This window comes from Marmota flaviventris, chromosome 2, assembly GCF_047511675.1.
Source record: "Marmota flaviventris isolate mMarFla1 chromosome 2, mMarFla1.hap1, whole genome shotgun sequence".
Classification (NCBI taxonomy): Eukaryota; Metazoa; Chordata; class Mammalia; order Rodentia; family Sciuridae; genus Marmota; species Marmota flaviventris.
Window position 1 is genome coordinate 1,673,245 of NC_092499.1, and position 20,830 is coordinate 1,694,074.

General features: G+C 56.6%; 1 protein-coding gene across 7 annotated transcripts in view; it reads left to right on the forward strand.

Moving 5' to 3' along the window:
• Brf1 (BRF1 general transcription factor IIIB subunit) overlaps positions 1-20,200 on the forward strand; it is a 64,064-nt gene extending 43,864 nt beyond the window's left edge. Inside the window, exons 6-18 of one of the 7 annotated variants that reach the window (XM_027946648.2) lie at positions 1,869-2,018; positions 3,217-3,310; positions 4,285-4,411; positions 5,023-5,062; positions 5,156-5,248; positions 9,737-10,015; positions 11,380-11,441; positions 12,207-12,288; positions 12,386-12,441; positions 13,214-13,470; positions 17,611-17,719; positions 18,208-18,379; positions 18,945-20,200. In XM_027946648.2, coding sequence (XP_027802449.1) covers positions 1,869-2,018; positions 3,217-3,310; positions 4,285-4,411; positions 5,023-5,062; positions 5,156-5,248; positions 9,737-10,015; positions 11,380-11,441; positions 12,207-12,288; positions 12,386-12,441; positions 13,214-13,470; positions 17,611-17,719; positions 18,208-18,379; positions 18,945-18,982 — 1,559 coding nt within the window. In that variant the 3' untranslated portion in view covers positions 18,983-20,200. Of the gene's footprint in view, positions 1-1,868; positions 2,019-3,216; positions 3,311-4,284; positions 4,412-5,022; positions 5,063-5,155; positions 5,249-9,736; positions 10,016-11,379; positions 11,442-12,206; positions 12,289-12,385; positions 12,442-13,213; positions 13,471-17,610; positions 17,881-18,207; positions 18,380-18,944 lie in introns of those variants that run through there. The other 6 variants (XM_027946652.2, XM_027946649.2, XM_027946650.2 and 3 more) reach the window with 6 other exon arrangements.
• The last annotated feature ends 630 nt before the right edge of the window (positions 20,201-20,830 follow it).

Sequence of the window (20,830 nt, forward strand, 5' to 3'; positions counted from 1 at the left end):
GTGGTCAGAGGCCTCTGCTCTGAGGTCTCCTTTGTCTAAACTGTATTAAATGTGGGTTTCTTCCTTCTTTAACACACAGCCATTTGTGTAACTGCTCCAGACTTTGGGGAAAGGACTACTCTAGAGGGTCTGGGACTTCGACCTGGTTGTGGAGTGGAGTCCCAGAGGGTGTGTCTGCTTCCCCATTAGCCTTGGTTCCTAGGCAGTCTCACATTTGAGAGGGCTGTTACAGGCGCCCATGGTTGGGGTGGCTTTTGAAGTCTGTTTCCAGTACTTCTTGCTCATGGTACTCTTCTCTGTCCCTGTGCATAGGGATGTGTGGCTGTCTTATCTGTCACACAGTGCTCACCTCTGTCCCTTTCAACACCCTTCTGCCTGTTGCCCACTTAGCTGGCTGCATCACGGCTCTCATCGGGGCCTGTCCTTTATCTTTTGGCAACATTTTGGTGCCTTCTTCTTTGAGCTGATGAGGGATTTAATGGACATCATGTGATTTACCTATGGGTTTGTTTTTGTTTTACCTGGTTTTCCTCCTTTCCTAGTTGAAGGGCCCATGCCCTATCCTGGTGACCTGGCTCATTTGTCTTGAAGTTCTTAGCACTATTTCTTAATCAACATTTCAAGGACTCACGTCTGAGTCCCACCCAGATCAGAATGAGATCGTGTAGCACATCTCTGATCTCTGGTTCTGATGGCTTATTTTATTGAAAATAGATACAAATCTTAATTTTAAAGGGTCTCTCATTTTTCTGTGAATTATATCTTTTAGCAACTATATCACCAAAAGTTCTTTAAAAGGGCAGTAGCTGTGGACTCAGGCCCGAGCCCCTCTGTGGTAGGTGCCTCATGGTCGCAGGCAGGTTGCATGGCCTCTGTGCTTTTCTCACCTGAGGAAGGGGCTGGGTATCCACAGCTGCCTGAATTGGACCCCTGGGGATGGCTACTAGGATCCTGGGGACAGCAGCCTGGGATAGTCACAGCTGTAGGCCATCAGTGCAGGATGTGGTTTGGGTCCACTCCTGGGCTCGTGCTGCTCCTGACTCTGCCTCCTGAGTCGCTGGGACTGCAGGCGTGTCACCATGCCTGCCTCTCTTTCCTGGTCTTTCAGTTGGCCGGTGATGGAGCTCCTTAGAGGATCTCGTGGGGTTTCAGGGACCAGAGCTCAGCTTTACAAGGAGGAGGTCAGCTGGAGGCCTGGGAGGAGGGTGGTGGGTGTTGCCCATGCTCCTGTCTCCCTCCTCTGCCTGTTCATCTCCATGATGGCCCTACCCTCCTCTGCTGCCAACTGCAGTGCTTGCCTGCTGCCACAGTGACTTTCCCAGCCCCTCTTCCTCAGGCTTTGCTTTGTGGCCTCTCTTCAGCAAGGTTTCCCTGGACAGCCCACTTGTGGTTCTTTCAGTGCACTCAGATGTGCTGATGGAGCGAGATCAGATGACCTGGTTATTCCTACAAACCTGTTGCGAGCTCCACTTCCTTCCTAGCACCCAGCACAGTGCCAAGCACTGAGGCTCATGAGGCCCCAGGCCCCACTTGCCCTCCAGTGCTCCTGCACTGGGAGGGTGGCATGTGTGGAGCCCACACTGCCTGCTCTTTTCCCACCTCCCCTCTGAGCGCCAGAGACTGTTGCATCTGCGTGGCTCAGAGGCTCCCCTCAGCCTGGCTGTGGGAGGGCAGGAGCTGTGTTCTGGTGCAGTGAACACAGTGGCTCCCACAGCAGCTGTGTCTCAGGGGTGGGGCTTGGGGGCTCAAGTGCACAGAGAGATGGATAATGGTCAACTCCAGTTCAGGGATGCTGCTTGATCTGAGTTATTTGTCCTGTCTGTCACTGACTGTGTGTGCATGCATACTGAGGGTTGTGTCTGCCACAGACCCCTGCCTCTACATCCCACGCTTTGCCCACCTGCTGGAGTTTGGGGAGAAGAATCATGAGGTGTCCATGACAGCTTTGAGGCTCTTGCAGAGGATGAAGAGGGACTGGATGCACACAGGCCGGCGCCCTTCAGGCCTCTGTGGAGCAGGTACGGTGGGAGCCCCAAGCCTGGCCTTGTGGTTACAGTCCCACTGGCTGGACTGCAGACACTAGTGATGTTTTCTATCCTGACCCTGGTGTGTGTGTGGAGCCAGGGGTTGGCATGGGGAACCCAGGCACCAAGCCTGTGAGGCAAGTATTTTCCGATAGAGCTACCCCCAGACTTCGGCCTTGACCCTTGTACACCAGGCCCACAGGTTGGGGATGGTGTTGCCAGACTGGACCTTGCGCTGAGCTGCCTCCTGTGCCTGGTATGGACCTGGCCACAGGGTCCTCAGCCCTTGAGGAGGGTGGCTTGTGTGTAGCCCACACTGCCTGCTCTTTTCCCCATTGGCCTCTTCACCTCCTAAGATAAGAGACAGGACCTCAGAAGCCAAAGGCACTGCTGGGCATCTTGGCCTTGATCCTGGGTTTCCCATTCAAGGTGGATGTTGGTGTTCTTGGTGAGGTTAACAGGGTGGCCTTGTTCTAAGCCACTGAGTCCTTGCTGCTGAGGGTGCCCCTGGACAGTTGTCCTGTGTTGCCTTGAGGCTGCTGCAGATATTCCCCAGGCTTTGCTCTTGGTACTTATACAAGGTCTGGCCGACTGGCCTGGGCTCAGGGTCTTCTGCCCAGGAGGAGACCCTGGCTGCCAGAACCCTGTTCCTCCTCCAACACCTATAGTGTCTTCTCTCTGGAAGGCCAGGGGCCAGCTTCTGTACTCATTTAGTGAGGGGCTAATGCCTGAGGCTGTGTTTGAACTGCAGACTATGGGCCACCCTGGCTCACCATAGCCTTGGTTAGTGGGTCAGCCAGCACCTGACCTTACTCCTCCTAGCCTGGGCCTCACTCTGGGAATCCTCAGCTCCTGAAACCAGCATTTCACCTACAAGGTACTTTGAAGTCATCTCATTCTCAATATTTGTATTTTAATTTTTATATTTAAAAGTGGCATATGAATATAGCCACGACCCAGAATGAGGTACGAACTCTCACTGCCTAGGAGTTCCCTGCATAGCACCAGGGAAGGTGGAACCTGCCCTGCCCCCTCTGCTCAACTGAAAGAGCCACGCTAGGAGAGCGTGTCTCCACCCTGGCTGAGGTCCTGCTTGGAGTCCTGTCCCTGCCCCAGGCTACAGCAGAAGAACTTTGTTTTCTCAGCTCCCAATCCTGGCCGAGTTTTCTGAGCACCTCTTACTCTTTTTTAGCACTTCTGGTTGCAGCCAGAATGCATGATTTCCGGAGAACTGTCAAGGAAGTCATCAGTGTGGTCAAAGTGTGTGAGTCCACGCTGCGGAAGAGGTGAGGCACTTCAGCTTGTGGTGTCGGTGGTCACAGGAGCTAGGCTGCTTGTTGGAGTTGCTGCTACTGTCCTCTGGGGTCTCCCTGCTCTGTGGAGGCACTCTCTCTTCGATCCCAGAATCTGCTAGGTTAAGTCAAGGTGGAGCTTGGTTTTAGCGGGGCCCTGTCTTCCACCCCGTGTCTAAGCTGAGTTCACCTGAAGCATGGTTTGTGGAGGTGTTTTGAGTCACAGTTGCCAGGCAGCCAGCCGAAAGCTACTCTGATCTGCCGTTCGTAGCCTCTGCTGCCTGCTCAGTGTGGCCCATCCTGGCCTGAGCGCCTGCGAGGCCTGTCTCCCTGTGGGAAGTCGGGGTCAAAAGCTACCCCTTTATTCAACCAATGGTACATCCAGCAGGTGGGCATGGGCTGGGGCCTGGCATTCTGCGATGGCAGTATTAAGGGCTGCTCACAGCTCCCTTGACTGACCTTGATGCTGGCAGGCATGTAATTGCTGCTGTGTTTGTCACCAGTCTCAGACACCTGATGCTGAGGTGTGCTTCAGATGAGACAATCCCCACAGCAATTTCCAGAAGCAGGTGGGAAGTCATCTTGCTTTAAGTATTCCACTTCTAATTTTTTAAAAAAATAATTTAATTAAACGTTCTGAGATGATAGAAAACATATAAGAATTAAGCATTAGCTGGTCACAGAAGTGCAGAATCCCTGCCTGAGACACTAGGCAGATGGAGACTCTGACCTGCTTCCCTCCTTGTGCAGCGTTCCTGTGTCTTCTGGCCAGGCCCCGGGGTGTATGTATGGAGGCCTCGAGGACATGTGGGCCTTCTCCCAGAGACCTGGTGGGGACTCGGAAGCTGCAGCAAGGGACTGGTCCTGTGCTACTGGTGGTGTGACCAGGGTCTGTGGAGGCCTCTTCTTGTAGATCAGTTTCAAATAGGTTTTCAGGGCATTGGCTCCGTTTTACTTCCCCATTTTAGGCTCACGGAATTTGAAGACACCCCGACCAGTCAGCTGACCATTGACGAGTTTATGAAGATTGACTTGGAGGAAGAATGTGACCCCCCCTCGTATACAGCTGGACAGAGAAAGCTACGGATGAAGCAGGTAGCACCAGCCCTTCTGCCTCCCCCATAGCTCCTGGGCTTCTGAGAGCATTTGAGCTCTGACATGTCACATCCGAGTGTTGATTCCAGATGTGTGTGTAGCTGACTAGGCTGAACTTGGTCTACTCCTGGAGCAGGCTAACTTTGTTGGGCCTTGAGAACCAGGAGTTCTTGGGGCACGCTGCTCTGTACAGGGCCTCCCTCCCCTCAGCTGTGCTTCTGTGGGGCTGCCTCCACAACGTGGCAGTGACAGGGCCTCCACGGTAGCGCTTGGAGTGCACCAGAGCCTGAGTGCTGCCCGCCTACAGCTCCCCTCATTGTGTTGTCCTTTTCCCACATGGCTTCCTCTTGCACCAGGGCCGCGCCCAGAGGCTAGGAGTGGGGTGGAGGTGGACACAGGCAGCTCAACCTGGGGCAGTGTGGGGGTGCACCTGCCTGGGGACAGACTTGACCCTTCCGTCAGGCCTGGCGAGGGTGAGGCATCATTGCCAGTTGTCCAGGAGAGCTCTGTCTTTCTGGGCCAGTTGTAATGTGATTCTGCCTGCCCTCCCTGGGGCTGTTCCTATGGCCTGGTGCCGTGAGGCTTACCAGCATTTGACTCTTCTCTTTCAGCTTGAACAGGTCCTGTCAAAAAAACTGGAGGAAGTTGAAGGTAACCGACCAGACTTCCCGTGCATGTTTCAGTTTTGTTGGAAAACGTAACTTGTGTTTACCTTTGGCTTGTAATTGTAATTGACTCCTTTAGGTGAAATATCCAGTTACCAGGATGCCATTGAGATTGAACTAGAAAATAGCCGACCAAAGGCAAAGGGGGCCCTCGCCAACCTGTCAAAAGATGGTGAGTCTCACCCTCTCTCCTTGTCCTGGAGGACTCTGGGCCAGCACCCCAGAGACCTCTTCCTCTTCTGATCCTGGGCCCCACCTCTCCTGCTGCCCCTTCCATGGCCACATGGTCCTTCTTCCATCCCAGGCTGCTGGTCCCCTGGTCCTGACATAATTGTGCCGGGTACCAGCTACTTTCTGAACACCCATCAGCAGCCACGTCCCCCAGCAGCCTCTCAGCACCCAATCTCTATTCCCTAGTTCCTGCAGGCCAGCCTCCTGCTTCTGCACCTCAGCTGCCCCTGCAGGCCCCTCAGGGTCACCGTTCTCACTCTTGGCTAGGCAGCGCCTGTGAGAGAGAGACAGCCCTGCAGTGAGTGGCCCCAGCCCCACAGCCGCCTCTCCCTGCTCCTCCTTGCTGCCCACTCTGGCTACACATGCAGTGCTAAAGCCTGGCTGTGGCATGGGTGCTGCTCAGTGCCTATCTTCTCCTGCTGTGCCCTGCCCCTGGTCCCCTGTGTCCAGGGTCTGTCTGAGGTGTTTGTGTTGCTAGATGGACCTGTCTCCCAGGCCAGGCAGAGATGGAGGAGTGCTCAGCTGCCCTTTGCAGCATCTGGTCCACAGTGGGACATACAGCACCTTAGTCCCTGTGCCACCTCCCATACCTTGGGTTTGGGGCTTGTGGTGCCACCCACGCCAGCAAGGCCAGGTCTCTGTTCTCTTGGAGATCTCTGCTTATTGAAGCCAGAACCACGTGTGGCACCAGCAACTACCTTGCCAGGTGTGTGGGGTCTGAGAGGAAGGCGGCATGACCACAGGTCCCTGGTGTGCGCAGACACTGGCTTGTGCTGTGGGTGAGCTGTGAGACCAGCTTGTCTCCTCCCAGCCCTGCTCCGCTTTGTCAGTAAGCTTGTGTAAGCCACTGTCCCTGTCTTTCCCTCAGGACCTCTCCTGAGAACAAGCACTTCCTCCCCTCTGACCCTCTGCTCCATGTGCTGAAGCCTGTGACATCCCTTCCTCCAGGCCTCTGCCTTCACTGGCTGCCCAAGTGGCCTCCCTCTCATTTCCATGGGTGCTCACTGCTGGCAAACAGTGCCCATTTCTGGGTGTTTGCTTTGTTCTCCTACATGGTAGGAATTCTGTAGTTGCTTTTAGTTGTTTTCCAGTTATCATTGGGTTTTCTAAGTAATTATGTCCCCACATACAGAAACCCTTCTGTTGTACTTTACCGGTTCTAATGTCCTGAATTTCTTTCTTGGATCTGGTCTGTTGCCTGGCGTGGCAGCACCTTGTTGAATCTTGGTGTCAGGAACAGGCATGTCTCCACCGCCAGCACCAGGGACCAGGTTTTGTGCTTTCAGCAAGATAGTGGCTCATGTTAAGGGAATGGCCACCTATGCGCCTTGGTGAAGCATTTTTATCCACAGCCAGTCTGTGTTCAGATGTCCTCGGGTCAGTGGAAACTGCTCCTCTGTGATTGCTGGATGCACCATCTTCTTGAATGTCCCCCCTTTCCTGGTCCCTGGGAGGCACCACTTGGCTGCAGTAGTTGCCTTATCCACTTGTAGAGTTGAGCAAAGTTGTGTCTTAAGTATTTTTGTTTGTTCCATGGTTTCCTTTTTCACCGTTTCTTACTTTACACTTTGGTTTCCTGGGTGCTTTCCTGGCTGGGTCGTTGATTCCCGGTTTTGCTGCCTGTTTGCTGTGTTGGCAGCTGCTGCCATTACCCTCTTCCTTCTTTCCAGCGCCCTTGCTGTGCCCTCCCCGTCACCTGCCTGCCTACCTGTGGCATCTGTGGCTGCAACAGATCCTCTGAGCACTGTCGTCGGAGAATGTCTCATTTTCTCAGTCTCGGGTTGTTGGTTCTTCACGTGTGAGGAAGCTTTGGAGGCTCTGGGGTGGGTGTCTTGTGGCTTTGGTGTAACATCTGCTTTCCTGGCATCTTAACCAGGGCGTGTGCTGATATGTTTGCCCTTGGTGGAGCGTCCTAGGACATGTGATAGCCCTAGTCACCTGGGAAGCAGGCACCCCACATTTTGGCTGGCAGGCTGGCTGGACCTGTCATGCTTTTGCTCTCCATGCACATGCAAACAGCCCATGGCTCGAGTTGCCTGGGCTTCTGGGCCTCACTGTCATCTGCTCAGTGGCCTCTCTCACACACAAAGGTGGCCACTGCCTGCTGCTGCTGCTGTGACACGAAGGTTTGTCTTCTGCCCGTGACACCTGGCCTTGCCCAGGTTGGAGGCCAGCCCTGGGGGCGATGGTCGCTTCATCCTGCTTGTCAGGTGATCTTAATGCTTCCAAGATCCATTTCATTGGCATTCTGTAGATTCTGCTTTTCCGGCCCACATCTAAGATATTTTTCCCTGACCCTTTGCCCACCTGGGGATTTTTCTTACACCATGAAGACCTGGCGTGGCTGTTTGCTCCAACCTGAAAAGCCTGGTTTCTCCTGGTAGTGGAAGGAAGCCCATTTGATTGTTGATAATTCTTTCCACATGGCACTCTCTGAACTTGGTCTGGGTTCTGTTCCTGCTGTTCTCTAGGTAGTGTCTCCTTCCTCTGTCTCTTGGGCTGTGTCTGATCACATTGCCTCAACCATGACAAAACCCTCCTTGCTGTTTGCTTCCTGTGAGGCACAGCAGGAGGCCGGTGAGGCCAGAGCGGGCACTGGCCAGTCAGGCCAGAGCGAGGCTTCCTGGCTCAGGCCGTGCAGACTGCAGTAGGACTGTGGTTTCTGCTGGGCGCCGAGCCACTAAGGGCCTGAGAGCAGAGGGATTGGGGCTGGGTTTACTGCCGTGTGGGGAGGTGGGACTTCTCTGGAGGTACTTTGGGGTATATGGTGGCCTCTGCGGGGTCCTGGCTAGCTCCACTGGGGAAGGGAGACTTAAAGGTCAATACAGAGCTGTGTGCAGCAGGCTGTCTAGAAGGCTCGTCTCCCCTGTGGTCTCCCTGCTCTCTGGAGACCCAGCTCTTCCCTAGGAACCCTGTGAAGGTAGGGCCTTCCTGTGACGTGCAGTGCTAAATGTGGCTCTAAGAGCTTGCGCACCATCTGACACTGTCTCGTGTAGGAGGAGGTACAATTGGCACACATCAGTCTGCACATGTAAGGCTTGCCCTTTGGCCTTTGAGCTTTGACACCTGCACACACCTGTGAAGCTGCAGCACAGGGCGAGTCAGACCTGTCAGTGCAGAAGTGTTCTTCGGCCCTTGCCACGTGACCTCACCTTCCTCTGCAGGCCACCACTGACTGTTCTCAGTCACCCGTTCAGTTGGTTTTCTAGATTTATGCAAAAGTCTTTTATGTACATAATGCCTGCTCTTTTTATCTCTCTGGCTTTTTCCCTTTAGTGTAATTATTTTGAACAATCCACTGATAATTTATTCTTTTTTGTTGTGCTGTAATAGGCTGTGAATATACTTGATGTTGTTCATTCATTTGTCTGTTGAAGGATATTTGGGTTATTTTCTGTTTTAGACCATTACAAATAAAGCTCTTTGGCTGGGTGCAGTGGCACACGCCCGGAATCCCAGTGACTTGGGAGGCTGAGGCGGGAGGATGGCAAGTTGGAGGCCAGCCTGGGTAACTTAGCAAGGCCCTGTCTCAAAATAAAATGGAAAGGGTTAGCTCAGTGGTAAAGCACCCCGGGTTCTATCACCAGCACTAAGAGAAAAAAAACACCCACTATGAGCAAACCACCGTGAGCCCCGTGCAGTTGGCAAGGGCGCTGCTGTCTTCTATCATGGGCGAGGGGCGCAGGGGCTGTTTCTGGGTAAGGCTTTGAGTCTCTAGGAAGTGGCCATGCTGTCCCGTGGTGCATTGTGGCTTATCCACCAGCGATGTGTGTGAGCTCCAGGGGCTCTGTCCCCTGACACTTGTGTCCCATCTCATCAGCGTCCAATTGTGCTAATGGGTGTGTCGGTGCTGTGGTGGCTCCCTGTGGTTCAATGTGCGTGTCCTGGCGATGTCACCCTGACCCCGATGTCCTGCCTGCTGAAGTGCCCATCTGGCTCCTGTGCCTGCTTCCCCCTTGGGCCAAGCTTCCCGTGGAGTTTGGACTCAGTGCCTGGACGAGCTGCCCGTGTCTGTGCAGCGGCTCTGTGGAGAAGCCCGAGGTTGTCTTGCCTGGCGGCATCTTCCGAGGGCAGGTGATCTTAACGCTTCCAAGATCCATTTCATTGGCATTCTGTGGATTCTGCTTTTCCAGCCCACATCTAAGATATTTTTCCCTGACCCAAGGTCACAAACATTTTGTTGTTTTTCTGAAGCACTTAAACTTGGGCCTGCAGCCCATTTCCAGTGAGCTTTTTTGCATGAGGTGCGGTCACTTGGGCATCCCCAGCGCTATTTGTTGGCGGGACCCTTCTTCCTCTGTTGCAGAAAAGGGCATGTTTTTGTGAAGGTGTTTGTTTTTCAGTTGTTTTGCAGCTTGGCAAAGGCGTCACAGAGTTGGGTCTCTGGCTTTTGCCTGGCTGACAGGTTGCATGTGAATTGTGTCCCTAGGCTCTGCTGAGGACACTACATCCAGCCTTTTTGGTGAGGAGGACATCGAGGATGAGGAGCTAGAGGCGGCAGCTAGCCACATGAACAAGGACTTCTACAGGGAGCTCCTGGGTGGCGGAAGTGGCAGCTCAGAGGCAGCAGAAAGCCCTGAGGAGGGCAGCAGAGCCCTGGCCTTGGAGTCCCTGCTTGGCCCCCTGCCCACAGCGGCTAGCCTGGGCATCTCAGACTCCATACGCGAGTGTATCTCTGCCCCGAGCCGGGACCCTGGTGAGTGCCCTGGTGAGTGCCCTGGGAGGGGCAGGTGGTGTTCCCAGTCTGCCTGACCCCTTCCATGGAGCGAATGGGAAGCCACTGTGGTCTCTAGGAGAAGCAGCATTCTGGAAGGGTGGGCCGAGGGCACACTACGGCCCGTGCCCAGGGCTGTGTGGAGAAGAACTGGGTGTGCGCGTCACCCACAGTGTAGCAGGTCTTGTCACTGTGTCTTCCGTAGCCTCCCCTGCCCCACGGCCTTGGCTGGCTTGCTGCCCGGGGCCCTGGGCTTGAGTGGCTGCTGTGTGACAGAAAGGGGCGTTGGCAGGGACCAGTTGCTCACCCCTCCTTTCTTATTTCCATGGTGGTGGGAAAGCTTGGCCTGGAGGGTGGGCTTCACTGTTGGGAGCATTGCCTGTTGAGTTTGAGCAAGACAGTGATGAGGTACCTGAGCAGGACAGGTGCCCTCTGCCCAGGGCTCCTGGTCCCTGTGGCTCCTTTCCTTCCAGGTTGGTGTGTGAGATGGGACTGGGGTGCTAGTAGCCCCATTTCTGCAGGACAGGCTACCCAGGCAGCATGTTGCCCTCAAACCCTGCCTTCTCTTCAGGAAAAATGCTCTGTCATAAGGTGTGGATTGCATGACCTCAGGCAGGGATGACACATGATCCTGTAGCAGGGATGACACGTGAGGGTACCTGGGCAGGTCACAGCACCAGGCAGAGGGCATATACAAAGGCCCTGAGGCAGCAGGGGCCCAGTGATCTGGAGTAGGAAGAGACTGCTGTGTGACAGAAAAAGCAAGAGAGAGGGGGAGCAGACCAGAACAGAGGCCTCAAGGGCTGGCCTGAGCACTGAGCTCACCCAGATGACTGGCTTGTGGCCAGAGCTGACAGCCTCCTGTGGGGATACTGAGCAAGGGCCTGCCTGCCAGGCGGTGCAGCCTGCCTTTGACCATGCTGGGGCAAGAGGCCTGGACTTCTGGACTCATATAACGTGTCTGCCCTCAGTCCTGTGACCCAGCTGAGGGGCACCAGCATGCCCAGCCCCACCTTCTGGCCACACTCCCACCCAGCCTTCCCCAGCAGCGTCTCGCCTGGTCCTGGCGCTGGGCCAGAGAGCCGGTATCCCCGTCGGAAGAACTCCTCCCTGTCACCAGGTGCGGGCGTGTGGGTCTTCTTTGCAGCTTGGGTTTGGTGTCCTGCTTTCTCAGTTAGCACTCTGACATGAGCACTGTCCCCATAGCACTTAAAGACAGGCCTGTGGCCTGCAGGATGGAGGAGGTGGGGCTCCCAGAAGCTCCTCCACCCAGGCCTGAGTCCCAAACCAGCCCAGTGGTGTCTGTGCTCCTCTAGCAGGGCCACCCTGAGCAAAACTGACGTGACCCTTCCCTCTAGAAGACACCTCGGGGGACGGGGAGCTGGACCTCAGTGGCATCGATGACCTGGAGATCGACAGAGTGAGCCACCGCTGCCCTGGGCTACAGGAGGTGGTTGGGCTCTGAGGGGGGTGGTCTCCAGGCTCCAGCGCAGGAGGCCTGCATTTTGGGATCTTTGGGCCTGGTGGTTTCCCTGGGCATCCTTAGACACTCCCTGGTGGAAGGATGGTCTTAGGTAGTGCCCACACCCACGGTCCTGTCTCCAGACTCCTCCTCCCAGCCTGTTCCAGCCTCAGTTGCCACAAGCCCTCCCTCTGAAGCCAGGGCCCTGAGCTCTGCCTCTGTTCTCTGCCACCACCCACTCACCCTATTGGGGTGGCCTTAGTCCAGGAGGACGCCCATAGAGGCATGCACATCGTACACCTCCGATCCCAAACCCTGGGTCCAGGTGTGTGCCCCGACTTTGATTTGTCTCATTGGTGTCCATTCTCCCATATTTCTCTCTGACTTTATGGCCACATGAGGCCTGAGCCTGTCATTTGTTCCTGTGTTGGAATTGTACACCCTTATCTCCCTTCCTGGGACCTATGGCCTGCACTCTGGAGTCAGCAGGGCTACAGACTGCCCTAGAGTCTAGGAGCCCTGGACACTGCTCCATGGCTCAGTTTGTGGCTTCAGAAAGGGCAGAGGAACGATAGACAGCTTCCATGCTGAGTAGCGGCCCGTCGTGTGTTCCCTCCCTTTGATGATTCAGACATGCGAAGGGAAGTGTGTTCCGTTTGGGAGATCTTAGGGACCTCTCATAGTGTGGGGTCCCCAGCTGAGCACCTTCACTGTGCTGTGCAGTATATCCTGAATGAATCGGAGGCCCGAGTGAAGGCTGAACTGTGGATGCGGGAGAATGCCGAGTACCTGCGGGAGCAGAGGGGTAAGCGCCTACCTGCCTTCCTGCCTGCCTGCCTGGGCCTGGGGGCTTCAGGGGCTTGGCCTCACTGATGCCAGCCATTCTGCTCAACTGTTTATAGAGAAAGAAGCGAGAATAGCCAAGGAGAAGGAGCTCGGCATCTACAAGGAGCACAAGGTAGGCACCCCAAGTGGGCCAGGGAGCCAGAGACTTCTGACGGGAAGAGACAACTCTGGAGCACAGCCTTCCCTGGCACAGGGCCAAGGCCAGGGCAGGCAGTGGCAGTGGGGTGCTCTAGATCCACTTCCCCCCTGGCCTTTGGCTCCACTGTGGATGGACGTGCCACTCGGCTTTGGGGCGAGGTTCCTTGAGGCTGCTTCTCATTGAGGACATTCATTTTCTTTATGCCCTGGGGAGGTCTGACTGACGGCCCCCTGAGTGGCTGGCCTCTGTGGCGGTACCCCCGAGTGCCTGGCCTCTGTGGCCGTGCGGCTCAGCTCTTGGGCAGCAGCTCGTCCTCCACTTGATGATTTTGGAAGGGGTTCAGCCTCTTGAGTGTCTGAGCAAGAGGAAGGATGGGAGTCTGGACTCTTGCTGGCCAGACTGAACTCAGGACCCAGAGGAGGTGGAGAGGACAGGTGGAACCTGCCTTTCAGGAGGATCCCTGAAACTTGAGTTGGGACGTTGAGGGCCCAACAACCTCCTCACCAACAGCATGCCCATGTTCTGCTGAGCACTTGCCTTTTTTCTCCACCAGGGGTGACCACACTAGGGAGGTCAGTGTGGTGGCAGGTTGTATAAGCTCAGCATCACCATGGTGTCTTGAGCCAGCTGGTAGGGCTTGCCCAGTGCAGGCTATGTGTCCCAAGGAGCCCCAGTGTCACAGGATATGATCATAGGTTGCAGGACAGCAACTCACAAGGGGAAATACTTTTGTGTTTCAACCAAGCCCAAGAAGTCTTGCAAACGTCGGGAACCCATCCAGGCCAGCACAGCGGGGGAAGCCATTGAAAAGATGCTGGAGCAGAAGAAGATCTCCAGCAAGATCAACTACAGCGTGCTCCGTGACCTCAACAGCAAGGGTGGGCGCAGCCCACAGAACGAAGACGCGCGGCCTGCAGAGAGGGCCAGCTCCAAGAAGCTGTCACGGAGGAGAACTGCAGCCAGCAGGAACAGGGCTGACCCTGGGACCAGCATAGGGAAGAGGTACTGTCCTGTCCCCTCCTCTGGGCTGCAATGCACCAGCCGGGTCCACAGGAGAGTCCAGGAGCTGCACTGTCCTGCCGTGTCTGGAAGCCGACTTGCTGCTTCCTGGTGGGGGGAGACTGTCCTGGCTCCCCGTGCCTCGGGCCCTGGGCTGATCAGGCACCAGCGGCATCAGGGTCTGTGCCATCTGGAGAAAGCAGTGGGCTCCCTGGCCCGGATGAGTCCACGTGGGCCAGCCCCAGCCTGTCCACACCCTCTGCAGCTGTGCAGCCACGGGGGAGAGGTGTGGGCCCGCTGCGCTCCGCCCCTGGGGTATGGTGGAGGGGAGGGGAACAGCAGCCATAGCAGCACCTTCCTGTGGGGTCAGGACTAGTTGAATGCCAGAGGGTGCTGTGGTCTCGAGCTGTGCCATGGGGTGGCTGAGCTGCACATGGCCCTGCTGTGCCAGGGTCCCCTGACAAGGGCCCAGGGTGCTGGTTGGAGCCTTCCCCTGGCTATGAAGATGGGCTGGGCACCCAGCGCAGCCGTACCTGCCTGTCCCCAGGCCTCCCTGGGTTGCCTCTGCCTTCTCTATTGTTGCTCTTTTTTTTTTTTAATATTTATTTTTTAGTTGTAGTTGGACACAATACCTGTATTTTGTTTATTTATTTTTATGTGGTGCTGAGGATGGAACCCAGGACCTCACCCGTGCTAGGCGAGGGCTCTACCGCTGAGCCCCAGCCCAGCCCAGCCCAGCCCCTGTTGTGGCTCTTTTTAACCATGAGTCACGCGGAGGTGCCTTCTCCCCTCTGCCCCTGTGCCTGTTACGTGGCTTCCCTCTTGGTGGCGAAGCATCTCTGTTTACCCGTCCATTCATTTGACAGCTTCTAGGGTCGGTGTTGTGTCCAGAACAGCCTTTTCTTTGTCCAGGTTGTGAGGAGATCTCTTTTGGGGTTGGTGTGTTTTGTCCTAAGTTTCTGATCCATCTGGACCTATTTTAGCATGAGGATTGGGGTGAGATCTGCGAGACTCTGGGTGGCTGGCCGTTGATAGGAGGTGCTCTCGCAGGGACCCTTCCTGGGTTGGCTGGCTATCCTGGCCATGTGGGTGTCAACAATCTCCCTCAGCACCTGCTTGCCCAGCTGTGGGTCCATCTCAGGAGAGTGTTCTTTGTGGACTGTTTATTTTTTCCTAGAACTTAAAGGAGATGTCTAGACCTGACCTTTTCCTACTGGCAGTGTGACCATCTTGCTGGTGGGGATGTTCTTATGGGTTTTGTCTTCCTCAGCTGGGGACACAGGGATCCCGGGGTCCCCTGGAGTCCCAGGCCCGTGCTTGCTCCTCCTGCTGTGGTTGCCTGCCATGGAGTTGCTTAGATGGAAAACACTTGCCTCCTGGGTCCCTGGTGCTCCCAGCAGCCTCACTGGTCTGCAGGTTAGGGGCCTTCCATGGCCTCTGAGTCCCAGTGTGTGCGCCAGACCCCCGCTCCTCCACCGGCTGGCTGGCTGTGTGGCTGCTTGAGGCAGCAGCTTCCTGAATGGACCTTGAATTTTCTCAACTGACCTTTCAGCCTGTCTGTGGCCATGTGATCTCTGCCTTCAGGTGTCCAGGTGTCAAGTCTTGAACACGGATTCCCAGTGCAGCCCTCTACCAGTGCAGCAAGCTGGGACTGGGTGGGGGCAGAGGCCGAGGCCCGCCCATCCTTGCTGTCACTCAGCCTGGCCTCAGCATTGGTCTGTGTCTCATTGCTATTGCTTTGACAGTGCTGGAGATTGAACAGCTGCAGCTGGGAAGCAGGGGTTCAGAGAGGCTGTGGACCCTACCTGAGCCTCCCTCTGGCCAGGTCATCAGGGAAAGTCCTGTTCTAGTGTGTGATTCTGGCACCATCTGCAAGCTGTCTGACGCCAGCCTGAGAGGCCCCACGTCCCTGTTCACTTGTGCTTCCTGAACAAAAAGCTGCCAGCCTTCCCCTGAGTGGCCAGGATCAGAGTATATGAATATCTAATGTCCACATCTGCCTCCACCCTACCCAGCTGTGGCTATGCAGCTCAGGCAGCTCCCACAGGGCAGGGAAAAATCCCACTGGCCTCCAGGGTGCCAATGTGCCCTCAGCCCTTGGCGGCTTTGCCCTCCATGCTCAGCATTGAGGGGAGAGTGCACAGGCTGTGGCTGAGGTCTGGCCAGGAGCCGCAGGGCTGTAGCAGCTGCGCACAGGGCTCTGCCTCCTGCCAGGGGATGGCCCAGCCCAGCACCACTGGCCCCACTGCAGGGCCAGCAAGAACCTGGTTAGTTCACCCTGCAGGGCTGCTATGCTCAGCTACTTGGCCACAAGGTTTGGACTGCTGGGCGCTTCTGGGTGGGGTGGGGAAGGGCCTGGAAGAATTGATGGGCTCGGAGGAAGCATGACCGACAGCCTGCAGGAGGGCATCCTACCAGACATTGAACTGAAAAGGCCCCAGATGTGATGGCTTTGTCCTCCCCAGGGCCCTGCTCTGGATCAGGCAGCTCCTGCCTCCTTTCCTAAGTGCCTGCAGCCCCAGGATGGCAGTGCCATGGCTGCCCTGCCTGTCACTGTCTGGTCAGCTGCTCCCAGTCCTGGGCTGGTGTGTGCTCCCCCCCCCCCCCCCCCCCCCCCGCTGAGCCAGTCGGGAGATACTGAGTGGGGCTGCTCTGACCCGCATGTCCTTCCTGCCCAGGTCAGCTGCCTTGGGTCCAGGCCTCTGCTCACAGGCTCAGGCCAGACAGTGGAGCTAGTGTGGTATCCGGCTCCCAGCCCTGCAGGTGTCAGGTGGGAGGTGTCCCCCCCAGCACATAGCCCACTGCCTGGGCAGATGGGCTTGGCTGTCACCCTCAGTCTTGCTGTGTTTGGGGAATTCACTGTGGCATTTGCTGTTGAGACTGAGAGGTTCCCAGCTGAAGTGGTGGTGGGTTTGGGGGCAGCCATCTGCTGGTGGCCCCAGGTCCCTGGACCTCTGGCTGACTGGGGACCAATCTGGCAGGAGGGAATGCTAGGCAGGACCTTGTTCTCCAGGTGCTTATAAACCCTTCTGTGCCTGGCTGGCAACCTTGGTTCCACCTGGATCACACTGATGGCTGCTGGGTGGTTTTTGTGATGTCCACCTATTCCAGAACCCCTTCCCAGTGCCCCCAGGTTCACCCAGCATGTCTTAGCTCACAGGGCTAGGCCTCAGAGGGCCCCCAGCAGATGGAGTGGCTGCAGTCCTCTATTCCCCCACTGCTATGTCCTGGAGGGAGTGGCTCCACCCCCTCTGTCCTACTGCTACAGGCCCAGAGCCCATGTATGCCAGCCTGGGTGGCACTGTGTGGCCAGGGTTAGGGATCAACACGTGCCTTCTCTCCTGGGGACCCCATCTTTCCCTCCGAGAAGCCTTCAGTGTCAAAGTGCGTTTGTGTTTGGAGGGTTTGAGGACAGAGGGCAGTGCAGGGTGCTGCTAGCAGAAGTCATGGGGCTACTACTGTAGACCATGTGGGGCATTTGGCAGGTACTTAGAGCACCTCCCCTGTCCTTCCTCATCTTCCTCCTCTCCTCTGTCTCCTCTTCTCCTCCTCCAGAGACTTGTGATTAACCAGGGGAGTGTCACAGGGAGAAATGGACAGGGTCCACATGGCTCCTGCCCATGTCTCTCATGTATTTCTCCATAACCACCCAGAGCCTCTCCACCTGCCCCACTTGCAGTCAGGAAGTGGGGTGGCCTCTGGCTTGCATTTTGGTGTCATGTGCATGGTTCACCCATTGATTAATGCAGACACATATAGCAGTCCAGTCTTAGGATCAACACAGCTGGACTTCTAGGAGCGGCAGAAAAGCTGGAGCACCTAGCGGAAACAAGGAAGGAGCAAGGGGGTCCAGGTCAGCAGGGGGCCTGCGGGTAGAAGAGAGATTTGGAGAGGGCCAGAACAGATGTGCCAGAGTGCACAGACCCCCAGGTCTGGTGGAGAGCCCTGTAAGGCTAGCCATGTTGCTGGAGGCACATTCCGAAGGGAGCAGCTCCAGCCAGGGCAGCAGGCAGGACCACTGGGGTGGGTCCCTGTGTGCTGAGTGGGTGCCAAGCCACGTCCTCCACCAGGTGGTGGGGGCCCTCTGAGGCAGTGAGAGCCAGAAGCAGAGCTGGCTGAGACTGCGTGCCATCTCTCTTTCAGGTTGAGGCCCCTGGTATCTATGCAGACGGCTAAGAAGGTGGCCATGGGAGAGGTGCGTTGTTCTGCCCAGCCAGGCCATTGGCCTCAGGAACAGCTCACCCGTGACCAGGTCTGATGGGAAGGGGCCCAGGGACTGCTGCTCCGACACTGGCCTGGCACAGACAGAGAATCCTGAAGCTCAGGGGTGCCCAGGAGCAGAGCAGGAGGGAAGCGAGGGCCAGGCACAGAGCCTGGTGCACACGTCTGTACTGCCTGAGGCCAGGGCCGAGGGTGAGCCGGCCCCCACAGTGGACGGTGTGTGGCAGTGGCCAGGGCACACACTGAGAAGTGCCTTGCAAGTTCTGGGGGCTGAGTGTGAGGCTTCCTTCTCACCAGAGGCAGCCTGGGTGGGGGCCTTGGGCTGGGTACTGTGCTGGTGCAGCCTATTGTACACCCCAGGAGATTAGAAGGGCCTGTGGGTACTGGGAGCCAACAGACCCTCTGACAGGCTCTCGTAGGGGGCAGGAGCATGAGGGCCCGTCCAGGGCTATCCTGAGAGACACCAAGGTCTCTCCTATAGTCTCTCCTGTGGCCATCTCTCCACTCCCATCCTTCCAGGCTGTGCTCCCAAGTCCCCCTGCCCCGGGAGCCGAGGTGGTCAGGCCAGCAGCAGTCCTGGTGGAGAGCGGCCCTGTGTCCTACCACCCCGAGGAGGACGCAGATGAGGAAGACGCAGATGAAGAGGATGGGGAGCCCTGCGTCAGCGCCCTGCAGATGATGGGCGGCAATGGTGGGTGGTGCCGCACGTGGTCAGGGGGCCTGACACAGGCACTGGGAAGGGGGGCTTCCAGAGAGATAAAGGCACAAACCTTCTGCCCCTGGTGATCCCCGAACACAAGCCTTTGGCTTCATACTAAATTTTTCTCTGAAAAGAAGGAAATTTGTATGAAGACAGCGTAAACTGGCCATATTGATTCTGAGGCCCTGGGACATGTTGGAAGAGCTGGCCAGGGCCTAAGAGGCCAATTCCATGGGGACAGCAAGGCACCTGCTGTGAAGGCCATGGTCTGGGCTTGACTGGAGTCACTGGGGAGGCTGACCATCCAGCAGATGGGGTTTCTAGGCCTGACAGGTGGACAGACGTGTGCACTCAAGGGTGGGAGGTGTGGCTGGCCAAACTGCGGACACCTGTCCAGTCAAGAACTGAGGCTCCCACACTGGGCACACACCAACACCCCCAACCCCAAGATAAGATAGTCCCCACAGTGGTGGGACTGGTCCTGCAGCCTCAGGGAGCAGCTCCCTGAGGGCAGCGAGGGCTGTGAGCTTCCATAGTTGCCCTCTGTGCTTTGCAGATTACGGCTGTGACGGTGATGATGATGAAGGCTACTGAGTGTGACCTCAAGGCCAGGCAGCATCCTGGCTCTGGACCCTGATTGTGTCTCATGGGGATTGGATGCCCTCTGGGGCCACTGTTTGTAGGCACGAATGCCAAGACTAGGGACCAGCCGAACACTGCCCTGCTTGCTTCGAAGCCCTCATCCCATGGCCACACGTGGCCTCCATGGTACTGTTGGGATCATGTTTTGAGCAAAGTAAGGAATATTTCTACCCAGCAAGGAAAACCATACTGACTATCTGCGTGTGTCTGATTGGACATGGTTGGGAGTATCCAAGGCCTTTGTCCCATGGTGTGTCCCAGCTTCCCAGTCATTGACTACCCAAGAGCACTCAAAAGCAGGCACAGCGTGTCCCTGTTGTAAGAAAACTGAGGCACAAGGAGGCCTTGCTTCTCGTCAAGCCAGTGGAGGGTCAGGTGGGTCCAACCCTGTGGCTCTAGCACCTGTTCTTGGCTGGTGGCCCACGTGCTTTCCCCTCCCATCGTCCCCCAGAGGCACTATGCTCCCAGTTCCCTGTGGAGCTTGGTGTTCTGGGGCAGCAGGGAGCAGACAGCTGTGGCTGGTTCCTCCCTCCCTCAGAGGCTCTCAGGCTCCCTGAGGTTCAGGAATGCCCACCACCCAGCCAGCTCAGGCACCAGCACACTGGGACCCTGTGTGGGCTTGTGGGGTTTGCACCAGGAGTCTCTACCGCAGTCAGAGGGCAGCTGGTCGAGCTCGTCTGGCAGTGCAGGCCTCTGCATCTGCACGCCCTCCCTGCCAATGCCAGCAGGGCCTGTGTGGGGTGCGGGGCCTGGCCTACCCATCACATGCAGGGCCGTTTACCTCCTGTCTGAGCCAGGCCCAGGGGTAGGCAGCGAGTCTCAGGTTACCTGACTGGGGCACAGGTCTCAGGCCTTGCTTTCCTGGATGTGGCCCTGGAATGGAGGGCAGCCAGGTGCTTGTGCCCCGGAGTAGGCCCCTCAGGAGAGTGACTGCAGTGACAGAACCATACCATACTGTCCTTCCTGGTCACCCTCTACCTCCACATGGGTGGGCTGGCTGTCCAGTGAAGGATCCAGACCCCAACTTTAGCACAGAGACTGGGTTGGGGCCTTTGAGTCCTTGCAGCCAACTGCTGTCCCTCTGCCTATACCCTGCAGCCAGTCTGGCCCCAGAGTCACTAGAAGGCTGGGGAACCAATTTGTGAAGAAAGAAAGACCTGTTACCTGAGAGATTTGGCTGAAATTGGTGTTTGTGATTCTGCAACCTACACTTCTGCCACGGGGTGGCCTGCTGGGAGCAGGCTGGGGACAAGCTCGGCACACCTAGCCCTGTTGTTCAGATGCTCCATGGGGATCCTATGGGCATGTTCTCAGCACTGGCTGTTCTTGCTTCATAGCCACCCCTGCCTGTCAGGTCTTGTGGTCCTGGAGTGCCACTGCCTGGGCTCAGGTCAACAGCTGGGTGCCTACCACTCAACATGGCCTGTCTTGGCACTTGGCTGTGGAAGAAGACCCTGGAAGCTCTAAGGCTGCCTGAATTGGAGAGAGCATCTAGGATGCACAGTCTAAGGACCGTCCTCAAACTGTGGCAGTTGTAAGTGGGTGTATTGTGGTGCCAGGGACTGAACGGGATGAATAAGGTCCCCTTGTGGACTTCTAGCAGAGAGCAGAGCCAGAGAGCACTGGGAAGAGGGTGCACAGGGAAGACATGCTGGGGGACTGCATATCTGAGGCCTAAACTTGGAGAAGGATCACCTGGAAACACCTGTGGGTCAGAGCAGCTGGGTGGAGTAGAAGGACATGCAGGCTGCGGGCACTGTGCCTGCCCTGCAGGGAACAGATGGCCAGAGATGACAGAGC